The sequence below is a fragment of the Amblyomma mixtum genome, chromosome 4 (assembly GCF_055824585.1).
Source record: "Amblyomma mixtum isolate Tamu chromosome 4, ASM5582458v1, whole genome shotgun sequence".
NCBI classification, from domain to species: Eukaryota; Metazoa; Arthropoda; class Arachnida; order Ixodida; family Ixodidae; genus Amblyomma; species Amblyomma mixtum.
Window position 1 is genome coordinate 129,571,733 of NC_143015.1, and position 12,540 is coordinate 129,584,272.

Consider the following 12,540-nt stretch of genomic DNA (forward strand, 5'->3'; position numbering starts at 1 on the left):
AGTAAGCATAATGACACTGATCGAGGAACCTACAGACAGTGAAATGTTCCCTACCAAGCAAAATATGTAAAATAGAATTATAACAAGCGTGATTAACAAAACAAAACCACTCCTCATTGGTACATCTATTAGATAACATTAGAAAATGCCAATAGATGTCTCATTGTGAAGAAAAAAAAATCTTGGACGACGCTTAACCAATTTTTAAGAGTACAATGTGACAACATAAGAGATACCTCCCACACAAGTAATCCTTCACTTTCACTTTGCACTTTACGACCGCTCCTGAGTGGTGTAGGGCAATAAAGAAAAAGAAAGCTCTTCAGTGGTGTAGAGTTAGCGCGTCCGGCTCGCGGCCCAAAGGGCAGCAGTTCTATTACCTCTCTACTGCTTTTTTTTCTTTTCGGAGAAAGGGCTTGTTTTTCTTCCGACACACTTCCAAAATGCTGGTTGACTGGCGTCATGACCCTCTCGGCCAATGAGAATTTCGCGACACGGACGCCAACACCGACGCCTGCTTTTCTCGAGAATGGGACTTCGAAAAAATTGGCGGGGGCTTAGCTTTGGTTAAGCCTGGTAGGTAGCGAAAGCAGATGTTTTATACTGCATATGCAACGCCTCTAGTGGGAAGAGCGCGGCGTGCCGTGCCAAGCGGCCGCCGTTACCCGTCGAGCCGAGTTGGTAGCCCGTCTCTCGCTGCTTGTATGACGTCACACCATAACGTCACTAGCACCTCTAGCGGGAGGAGCGCGGCGCGCCGTGCCAAGCGGCTGCCGTTACCCGACGAGCCATGTTGGTACCCCGTCTCTCGCTCCTGGTATGACGTCACGCTGGGACGTCACTAGGCAAGGTATGATGTTAGGGGCTATTCTAAAGGTCAAACGTGCCAAGCGGCTGCCGTTACCCGACGAGCCATGTTGGTAGCCCGTCTCTCGCTCCTGGTATGACGTCACGCTGGGACGTCACTAGGCAAGGTATGATGTTAGGGGCTATTCTAAAGGTCAAACGTGCCAAGTGGCTGCCTCTACGCGAAAAGCCGTGATTGGGAGTAGTATTGCTTTCGCAATAAAACTAATGCAGGGAACAAGGCTTGCATTACGAAGTTGAGTCGGAGAACGCACGAGGTGCATTTTTGAAGAAAAACTTTTAGCGCGAAAATGTTTCCTGGCAGTTGGCTGTGCACCTTAGGTCACCTGTTTTTTCTCATTTGGTGCTCTACTTTGCAGTAATGGAGGTGATAGGTCCCCAGAAGAGGACCACCGCAGCAGTGGTTTTGACCCTCGGGTATGCGGTGGGCCTCTTGGTTCTCCCTTTCTTTGCGTGGTTCATCCAGGACTGGAGGAGTCTTCAGGTTTCGCTCAGCTTTCCTTACCTGGTCCTTGTGGTTTGGGCGTGGTAAGGACAAACGTAAATGCGTGAGCACGATTAATCATTCTATTCTCACGAGTGGTGACGACAGTCAGCTAAGCAGGAAGGCAGAAGGAGGCTACCAAAACAATACGCTTCCACTGCAGTCGATGGACTCAGAAAAGCTGCCTTTCGGACGAGCTCCGTTGAAACATGACTCGGAATATTGTGGATAACGGGCCCACAGACCTGATCAAACTTGCCTGGAACGCTCGACGAGTGCTGTAAGGTGGAAACAGAGATAAATTCCAAACTATACGCTGACTTTCACTGATGACTTGCGCTCGAGCACAGTCGAACACACATGAGAACCGCAAAGCTACACGTACTTTGCTCCCATAGCAAAGCAGCTGCGATAAGATTTCCATTCTTTTGCTCCGTGGTAAAACGCTCAAGTGCTCAAGAAAAATGTGATCGAGTCTGTACATTTTCGTGAGAAGTCATTCAGGGAGTCATTGAGAGTCCAGAGAGATGTCCTTCAGTGAGTCGCTTTCATTCGAAGAGTGAGAGTAATTCAGCTCCCTGCGGGCGTTAGTCAGCCCATTAAATAGTTTCCTCTTGAAGCCCTGTCTGCCGTCATCCTGACTGCTTGGCTGCCGTCACGACTGCGGGAAAATATGAAAAAAAATGCGTTCATAAACTATTTTCAATTGAAAAATGTGCTTGTCCACAATTTCTGGGTATGTCTTTTGGACTGCATAGTGCCCGATTGCCAGTAATTGATTTGCGTGCTTCTTTTGCGCTAGCAAGCATCCGTACGGACGGAAATGAATGATCAGTGAGGAATGCTGCGCCAGAAGGAAGCGTTAGTGAGAAGTGAAATAAGGACAGGCAATTGTCGCTGCTCATGCATGTGCTCACCTCGTCGAAAATGGTTCAAATGTGACTGAAGAAGTTGAAGCTCAATAACTCGAAAAGTACAGACAGCGTGATGTGGTTTTCGCAAGAACACAGATAAAATTGTGGGAAATAATAACAACATTTCTTTTTTTTCCAGGATAGTTATATCCACTGCTAAAAAGTGGCAATTTAGCCTTCTACTCGTGTCATTATTTTGTTCAAGGGCTCTACGGTGCTACATTTAGGTGAAAAATGTGAACACAAAATTTGGATATTAAAAAATAAAGCATGTTTTTCTGTGCCCTTTTGCGAAAACTGCATCACGCTTCTGTCTATACTTCGTTTTCTTTTTTCGGGAATTTTGGGTGATCCTGTACAACACGGTGCATCGGAAGAGACTTTCCAGTGTAAAGTCTGTCAGAGTGCAGGCGGTAATTAAAAGCTTCTGGCGAATTGTTAGGTAAACGTCTCATAGATGTTTTTTTATTCTGAGTTCACGTGGTCGTGTATGGAAGACGAAAACTTACTAAAACTTCCTATCTTAGTTCGTTTATTGCAGGGAATGTCTTGCAGTCTTATATACGGGTTCGGGCTTCTTATCGCTAGCCTCGAATGCGATTCTAAGCCCAAAATCGCTGTCAGCGATCTACGTGTACATTGATAACATTAGTGCACCTACAACGATTTCAGACTGAATGATAATTCTGATTGCATATAACGTCAGGTTTCTCGAAATAATGATTACTTGCTTCGGATCGGCAGGTACCTGCCCGAATCTCCTCGATGGCTGATATCTACGGGAAGGATGTCGGCAGCTCGTCAAGTGATATCGAAAGCGTGCAAAGTCAGTGGACTACCCCTGCACGATGTGGACTCAGTAGTAGCGCATCTCCGGGGAAATATTTTAAAGGTAAGGAGCAGACCGTCCACAATACTGAGATATATTGATACCCAGCACCTCCACCAAATGATACGCGGTGGCAAGCCTAGGAAAAGGACGACATGATGACAGATGATAATATGGTTTAATGGCTGTGGGCCTAGCGCGAGCGCTCCGTCCCGCGCCACTGCCCTCTTCTTCATCTTCGTAAGAATATGATCAACATGCACTACAATGTTCGATTTTGAAATCAAATTCGCTTGCGCTTGATGTATCAAAAACAATTAATATGTATCACTTTTCACTTCGAAAATGCGATTCTGCGTAGCCAGACTTATGTTATTGCGCGATGAAATTTCTTTTCTGGTTTTAAGCGATTACGATCCAGAAATAATAATAAAAAACATCGCATCCGCATATGTAGTGGTGGCTAGAAAACGCGAGCGGCTAAGTTAGTAGCGAATGAACGGCAATGTAAGAGATTGCATAAACCCTGAATAAATGGATGTACAAAATTTAAAACTTCGTTCTTCATGACAAAAAGCGGAAATACAAAAATAATTGACGAGAATTAATTTCAAGCAAAGGGTGAAAACAGACAATAAAATGGCATAAATATTTTGTACTCAGGCATTCGCGGCCTTTCACCATACTGTTAGCATTTTTATATGAAAGATAAATTTTATAGCCAACTCTGCGACTTTGCTTATAAGAGAAATAGGTTGTACGCGGTATCTGAAAAATATAAACAAAACAACTTCAGCTGAAAAGAGCCGTGCTATTAAGACCTGAGAAGGGGCACCGTTATGTGCGTGCGAGTAGCGTGCATGGGTTGAGAGTTCTATGCGAATTAAGAGCTCAGAATTTTACATACGGACCAGACAGCAATAAGGACGTAGCAAGCTCCATAAGGGGATATTTTTAGCTCTCGTTTGAATTCCGTACTTCATCAATGTTTCCGCCAGGGGGGATTCGAAGTGGTGACAGGCTATATTGGTTATTGCTTGGCTTGAAGCAAGTCAGAGTACTTTGTACCGTTCAGGAGGAATACTGCGGATCTATGATGCAGCCAAACAGACGGACGATGCGTCAAAATAACTTCGAGCATGTGGGAAGGGTAGCTAAGGGAAATGACAGTATTTATTTATTGGAAATACCTGCAGCGCGTTTAGGCATCATTGCCGGGGGGGGGGGGGGGGGGTGAGGATACATAACAGAAGAATAGGCCAGAAAAAAAGAAAAAAAGGAAAAAAAAAGCAATACAACAAGGCATGACACAGCAAGTACAAAATGAATGAATATGAAGAAAATGAAGAAGTAGGTCAGCAGTAACAATGCACACGAATTCACTGCGGACACATCAATCAATGGATCAATACATCAGTGACTCTATGCAAAACATTAACAAGCCCGATGGCCATGCGACACTAATGAACAGGAAAACTACATGTTCTATACCATATTACAATTGTTGATCACCGTTAACTAAGGTCACAATTTTTCCCGCGAATTATAGCAAGAAGAGGATGCCAAGCATACAGCCAGCTGCCTGGACCTTATCAGAAGCCGAAAGATCTTCCTCTACACTTGCGTGCTGGTGCCAATCTCGTAAGTGACGCGATGCGCCACTACTTTATGACACAGAAGCTTCCTTCTTGTAGAGAGTTTCATTGTTCTTGCGTCTTGTGACACGGGTCTGAGATATGCACCACCACCTGTGGAAGTGTTTCTTGTTTAGTACTCCGAAAATGAATGTTACGTCAGGCTGGTTCTCTCATGATCTGACGAAAAAAATAGACAATGGCTTAGCATGGCTAAGCGCGGAATTTTGTGTAATAGCCCTTGCTACGCTGGGCACTTTATGTTTTTACGTGCTAAAGGCATTTGACCTAAAGGCATTTGCCACAAAGGCTTCCACCTAAAGGCCTTCATTCTAAATGCTTTTACAGGAAGGCATTTACCGCGAAGGCCTTCACCATAAAGGCCTTTATCGTAAAGCCCTTACCCCGGGCCTTTGATATGCCTGCGACATGCTAACTAAAGGCCTTTGATCTAAAGACTTACAGGCCTTTACCCTAAGGGAATTTGGGTTGAAGGTCTTCACCCTGAAAGCATTTATCTTGAAGGCTTTCACCAAGATGTACCCTTCACCCAGGTGAAGGTGTACACCTAGCAGGCTTTCCGCAACCCGGTGGGCAGCAGGGCCACCTGCCACAAAGCAGGCTTCAGGGGCGTACGCATGTCCGAAATCTGAAAATGCACCTAGTAGTGCTGCCGCATTGAAAAAGAAGAGGAGCTGGAAGAAACAGCCCATGAAGCGTCACTATTAAAAAGTGGCAGCACTGTTGTATGTCGCTTTTCTTTTCTGCGCCCTGGTTTTCAAGCGCTGTTCGCCATTTCCAAACGGGTGGATTAAAGGGACACTGAGGAGAAATTGAAGTTGGCTTGTATCGACAGAATACCAGCTCCTGATAACAAAAACGCCACTGACAACAAAGCTCTTGTAACGTAGAAAAGAGCAAGAACCAAGGTACAGGTATCGCCGCCACAGGCCAAACTCGCAAGTACAAGCGTGATGACGTCATAAGACAAAACAGTGTTGCTAGAACCGATGGTTCTAGCAACACTAGGACACGAGAAGCCACGAATCACTGAGGCGCAGCCAATGCATGCGCAAATCTCCTTGGCGTCGCCAGATGACACCACGTACCCGGCAGCTACGCGCGCGCCTGCAGCATCGGGACCAATCAGCGCCTGCTCACCGGCGGTAGGCGGGCTCCCGGTATTCCACTAACGGTAACAAGGTACACGGTATGCGAAATGTGTCTATTTGCGAGAACTTCGTTGACGACTTCGAGAGCGGGATCCTTCGTAACGCTGGCAAAACGCCGCTGCAAACGTAAACGAAGCGACGGTAGCGACGGCCGAAATAGCCGATAGATGCCTTCAATGTGCGGCCGGCGGTAGCTTTCTTTTCGGCTGCTGCTAGGCCGCACTGCTGGCCGCCAGAAATCACAGAGTCTGCGTTACGCTGTGTGCACGTCATGTTTCACGTCACTTAGTCCTGTGTCGTCATAAGAGAATCCCAATTTTGAATCAGAGCGGCGGGAAAAACTTTTTCAACTTCGAATCCAAATTTCTTAGAAATAAATGCATCTTTCGCTGCTGGCCACGTGGCAACAAAGCCATGAAATGCCGAACTATCGGATTTTGCTTAAAAAATATTTATAGAGCTCTCCTCACTGTCCCTTTAATAGGACAAAGAAAAAGGCGTCACCAAATGCAGCCCCCTGTCGCATGCACTAGAGGCCCATGATAGCAAATTCAAAAGCTTTTCTTGCGCAGTACCGCCGGCGGCATGGTCTTCTACGGCCTGCAGCTGTCTGTGACGTACTTGGGCGGTGACCCGTACCTGACCTTCGTGATCGCTGCGGTCGCCCATTTTCCTGTGGCGATCATCGGTTACGCGGTTACCCGCTGGTGCCGGAGGCGGCCAACTGTGTTCTTCACGTACGCTGCCACCGGTGCATGCGCGCTAGGCGCCTCCCTCCTGTCACCAGGTACCATCACGTGACGCTGCTTAGTTAGTAACCTGGAAAATGATTGTCAGTTATTTCTGTTCACCCCGAGTGCATTTGCCACTTGCTGCGCCTGTTCACTGCTTTTACAGCGTCTAACAGCAGCTAGGTTGCAATAGCCAGCACAGCGGCAGGACTAATCCTTACGGGAGATGGCGCTGGTGTTCCAACAGGGCGGCACGCTGGTTTAAGAGGGCGACCCAAAGTTCCATTATCTTGCTGTCGGCAACCTGTACGGCAGATTGAGCGCTGCCTTAAATAGCCGCTGGAGGGGTCGTATTGAGGCAACATATGTGCACTGTGCGAATCAGGGGCATGCTTTAAAACCTCGTCCTCCAATTGAGGAACTAGCAATCAGGCAGAAAGGGGCAAGTTAGAAAATTAAGGGCGCAGGACGAATGGTGGACTAACTAATCTCCTGTGCCCTTTCAATTTTGTATTGCTCCTATCTGTCTGGTTTGCCCTGTCCAGCATGCCTGACCTATTGGTCCATCATTCCTACTTGCGGCTACGATAGAGTGCATGCGTCTTCCACAAAGAGAGTAGGAGTAGGTAGTAGACATGAAGGTAAAAAGCGCTGAGGACACGGTAATGGGGAGGGAGACAAAGGCACCGCTGCCAAAATACACGTAATTTAACTCCACAGTGAACACAGTACTGCTAACAGATCAATATCGCCGCCTCTGTTTTTACTTTTCCGGTTCTCTGCGGTGTTTCCCGTCATGTATGTTGCATAAAGTGGCCCAATTAGCCTGTTTATGAAATGGTCGTTAAGTTCTGTGTAGGGTGGTGCATCGTCAAAACTTGCGCAGCATGGGTGGTCGCACGCCAGGCGTGCGTAATCACTGGCAAGATGCTGGCGGCCGTCTCGCTGACGACGGGGTGGATCTTCGCAGCAGAGGTCTTCCCGACGCTGTACCGAACTGTGGGTGTCAGCTCCTGCTTCATCGGCACCCGTGTTGGAACGTCGGCAGTCCCATTTTTACTGGAGCTGGTATGCAGAAACGGCCAAATCATAAGCCTTTTTCGTCGCGGAGCCGTCATATTTGAGGGGCGTGCTTGTCTGCGCAGACTTCTGTGTCCATAATAATGCTGCTTTAGTGTACAGTTTAGAACGCGGAGGGCGCACTCCACGCATCAGGTAAACTCCACAGGAGACGCGGAAGGCCGTAACAAGAATATTTTCGAGTGGAGCTAAGAAAATCACACCATAAGGAAGAATTTGACTAGGCCTTTAGAAATGTTTACACTGCGAAACACGTTGATTACTTAGAACATAATGGACACGAAAGCTGTTTAGTAGCGTAATAGCTTGACAGCGAAAGCAACAAGAATGTGCCGGTCCGTAAAAAATTTCTGCTTTAGAAAAGGCGATCCTTATGGGAAGAAAGGTGGCTACCATGGTACTCCATTTTAAACTCCTGTCATGTAAGATAACAGCAAAGGGCAATTATATAATGTTATCAATGAATCAGAACCTAGCTAGTCTACGATGGGTTACAAATAACCGGAGAGGTCTCATTAACTGACATTACCTGCGCTTCGTATTTTATAGCCGCTGTTCTTTATTTGGGTGCCTTCGAACAGGGTCCTTAAATTGAGGGCAACGCAGCTGGCTGTGGAAATGAAAATGATAGGTGTAACGTTAAGAAACAGGAAGAGGGCAGAGTGGGTGAGGGAACAAGCGCGGATTAGTGACATCCTAGTCAAAATCAAAAGGAAGAAGTGGTCTTCGGCAGGGAATGTAATGCGAAGGAAAGATAACTAATGGTCGCTAAGGGTAACGGAGTGGATACCGAGAGAACGCAAGCGTAGCAGGGGGCGCCAGAAAGTTAGGCGGGCGGATGAGATCAAGAAGTTTGCGGAGATAAGGTGGGTGTGGCTGGCGCAGAATAGGGTTAATCAGAGAGATATAGGAGAAGCCTTTGTCCTGCAGCGTGCATAGTCAGGCTGATGATGATGATGAGAGCAGTAGGCTAATGCGCGCAGTATAAGGGGATGATTTGCGGCGCATTGAAGAATGCCTGTCTTGCAGAAAGCCTACCTTTCTGATTCGGTGAGCATGGGCAGCTTGGCCGGCATGGCGATCCTGGCAGCTGTGCTGGTTCTGCTACTGCCTGAAACGCACAAAGCAACCCTGCCAGACACGATACCCGAATCCAAGGATCTGGGGAATTCGAGGTGAGCAACGTAGTTATCAAGAAACACACGCGAGATCAACACGAATAAAATAGAATTCAGTTCCACATTCGGTACAATCTGCACACCGCTTACTCCCATGCCCACATAACCGTTATGACCTAGGTGGAACTGGTTAAGATGTGGAGCAAGTATTCTTGCACAGCTATCTTTGTAACGGAGTAAACGCGGCGGACTCTCGTTTATTCGAAATGAATAAATGAAAATTGACCCCTCGGTTAGATTAACATGCGGAGTACGGAAAGCTGGAAGAGTCTGTTATGAATTGCCGCGCTGAAAAACAGCGCGAAAAACGAGAGAAGATCCAAGGCAAACATAGCGCTGAATAACTGATTTCTTTATTGAGAAGGCACTGTATTTATAAGCGAGACACAACTGTGCATACGCAGCAAATCCCGGAAGTTAAATTAATAAAAAATATAAGCCCTCTGTTTGTCGAGGCTGCATACGTTAAAGGGGTGGAGACACCAAATTTGTGGTTCGCGCGTTCTTAGTTTCAAACGTTTCTTATGGCTCCAGGAAGCATGATACACACTCAAAGATTCATATATTCACAGTGAATAATTTATTATCGCATTTTTAGGTGAACGATTTTCGGTTTCGGTTTCGGAACGCCGAGTTGTACAGTGACCTCACAGAGGGGGAAGATCAATGCTTCGCTTGGTCACGTGGGCCCACAAAAGTTGTGACGCACCTACTGCTGCATCGTCTGCTTTCCCACACACTTGCTGACCAGCGCATGAAAACAAACAACTGCACGTCTAGTCCCAGCAGCTCGGATTCTGACAGATCTGATTCCAATGAGTGAGGACATCTACTTTTTTTTTATTCGCACGCTAATATCGCCTTCGCGGGTTCGCGTGAGGATGCGAAACACTTCGCAAAATGCCACTAAGCATCGCTGCGCCGCTCTACCGAAGCTGCGCCCACAACCGGTGTCACACTTCGCTGCCGTGCAGCACTACCTGAGCGCTGCTTGGGATGGTGTACAAATGTCACAAAGACAAGATCGCCTTGTTATCAGAACTGCCAGCTATACTCGAGCAGCGACAAAGCATGTCTGCTTATGTTGGGAGCTTTCGGCAACGGCACCGCTCGCGGGCGCTCCGGGCGACGAGCTCTGCTGCTGCCTGGCTGCCGTGGTCGTCGCTAGGCCTATAGCCTGTTTAGCAAGCGGCCGGTGCTTCGGAAGTCGCCTGCGCTATAATAAAAGGCCTATTTTTCACAAATAGCTTTAGTGTCAACAGCATCATCTCACAATAAAATAATAGTATGGTCAATCTCCTCGACGCCTTCGGCAGCGGAGCTAGCGGGCGCCAGGCGAGCCGGACCCCAACGTCGCGCCACCGGCAGCTGCTAGGCGCGGTTGTGAGAAATTTGCTCATATCACAGTTGTTACCTCTACTAGCAGCTCAGTATTGGTCAGCGATCCTCAAAAATGACACTTTTTTCACATTTCTTGTCCCATGGTTTATTATTTACGTCAAGAACACTCTTTAGCTCGCTTTTATGACGTCGGCAGACGGTATCCAGGCTGACCTACCGGCCGGCAGACTCGGCGTACTTCACGTCCGCACAAGAAAATACAAAACAGCCATGCTACCAGAAAGGATGCTTTCTAGATTCGAGATACGACAACATGACTGTGCTAAAAGTGGATCTTTCGGCAGCGACACTGCCTGCGGCAACGCCGGCCGACGACCTGCGCGCTGGTCCCAGACTGCCCTAGTCGTCGCTAGGCCTAGCTGCTTTCGCATATCGGCTCCACAGCTGAGGGCGCTTCGGGACTGGCCAGCGCTCAGAAACGTGCTCCGCTCGGCACCCCTTTACTGTGAACTCGTCCCATAATAAAAGATATGTTCGATTTCCACGACGTCTTCAGCAACAGAGCTAGCAGATGGCAGGCGAACCGCCCCAGGTAGCAGCAGCACAAAACCGGCTGATGAAATTTGCTTGCATCGCAGTCATCACTTCTACCAGGAACTCGGTATTTGCCAACGATAGTCAGAAACGATGCATTTTTGATATTCATATATCCCAGGGTTTGCTATGAACGTGAACAAACAATACTATCGCGTTCTTCAGATGCCGGCGTTCGTCATGAAGACTGGCGCAGACCGCCCGGCTCCAAGGAGTGCGCCCTATGTCATCATGACGCTGCCGCTCTCCGCGCTCGCATTGGCTGCCGCTTCCCGTCGTTGTTGCCGCGAGCGGCCCGCCGTTGACATCTAGCAGGCCGGACGCAGGCAACGAGCTGCAATCGGACGTTGCGACGCTGTTCGCAACGGCGCGCCGCAAACCGAGCGAGTGGCGGTTAGCAGCAAACGCGGCTCGCTGGTGCGTCGACTGCGCTCACGCGGCTGTGCCCCGCACATCGTACGTCACTGTATTTTGGTATGACGTCACTAAAACTTTAATTTTTCTACACCCCTTGCGACGTCATGGTTGATGGCGCTAGCGATGGGTCTAGATCGTGAGAGTGAGCATTTAGGTAATCTTTGGAACCGAATTAAAATATTTTTTAAACGTTTGTTGCGTCCAACACCTGGCTGTGAGTGCCCTTGCATACATAGGAATCCCATAGCAGGCTTTTTATAGCTTCAAAATTTGGTGTCTCCACCCTTTTAACCTTTTTATTTTAATTTTTTAACTTCCGGGATTTAATGCTTAGGCACGGTTTTATCCTGCTTATAAATGCAGTGCGTTCTGAATAAAGAATTCAATTGTTAGTAAGCGCTGCGTTTGTCTCGCCGCTTTTCGTCCGTCGTCTTTGGCGCTGTTTTTAAATATGCCGGTTAACATTAAGGTTATTAAAAAGGGTCGCGGCAATTCAAATTCCGCGCAGTTTGAAGGTTTCGGTCATTAGCTGGGAATTAACAAGTTTGGTTGTACTTCATAAAACAGAACGTCATCGACACCATGGTGACGGCATACTCATTCCTCAACTGGCCCTTTTTTAAAATCTACAATAAGACAAGATTACGAATACAAGTGCAATGTTTAGGTCACTATGTGGGCAACAAATGCAATTCCGTGTGCTGCGAGGGTTCAACTTGATTATTGTTGTGGGTACTCTTATTCTTATAGTATAGAAGTTCGGGCACAACCTATTAATACACTCTCGCGCTTCCTGCAAATGTATTGCTTGAGATTCTCGTTCAGACCGCAAGCCTTACGATATTTTCACAGGCAACAGCGGAAGCAGGGGACTTCAAACAGAACGGAAACAGACCCGGAACGGCACCTTCCCTTGACTGACGTCACACCTGTCGATGGCGACATGAGGCTCCGTATCACATGACTGCTGCCACTAACTTGCAGAGGATGCTGTCGGCTTGCATTACTAGATGGTTATATCACCTGAAAGCATTTGAACATGGATTTGCTGAATGTGTTCAGTAAATTACGGGTCGTTCGCGACATGGCCAAAAAGGCAATGAGGACAGTGTAAACACAGACACGCTTAAATTGCGCCGCGCGACGTGTTTTGACAGTTGCAGAAGTAATTTTCACAGAATATAAGTTTGGGGCCATAATGAGCTAATTTAAAGGTGTTATTAATCATTGGCGGCCAATAAATGTTAACGGCGAAAACAACAAGGAAAGGCGAAAAATATCGGCTGGTGAAGTGAAAAC

The 12,540-nt window shown here is 47.4% G+C and overlaps 1 protein-coding gene across 1 annotated transcript; it reads left to right on the top strand.

Annotated features, from left to right (window-relative positions):
- The first annotated feature begins 1,228 nt into the window (after window positions 1–1,228).
- Window positions 1,229–12,443, top strand: LOC149348206 (organic cation/carnitine transporter 2-like). The gene is made up of 7 exons (XM_089541703.1): window positions 1,229–1,395; window positions 3,010–3,157; window positions 4,644–4,735; window positions 6,473–6,687; window positions 7,518–7,699; window positions 8,741–8,886; window positions 12,094–12,443. Exons 1-7 carry the CDS (start codon window positions 1,229–1,231, stop codon window positions 12,203–12,205), a joined length of 1,062 nt encoding a protein of 353 aa, XP_089397829.1. The 3' UTR covers window positions 12,206–12,443.
- Window positions 12,444–12,540: the final 97 nt, after the last annotated feature.

Bases quoted from the DNA above. Each gene is read 5' to 3' on its own strand.
- LOC149348206 (XM_089541703.1), top strand. From the start codon at position 1,229: ATGGAGGTGATAGGTCCCCAGAAGAGGACCACCGCAGCAGTGGTTTTG. The intron at 3,158-4,643 runs GTAAGGAGCAGA...CGCGAATTATAG, and splicing joins TCCGGGGAAATATTTTAAAG to CAAGAAGAGGATGCCAAGCA. The intron at 7,700-8,740 runs GTATGCAGAAAC...CCTGTCTTGCAG, and splicing joins TCCCATTTTTACTGGAGCTG to AAAGCCTACCTTTCTGATTC.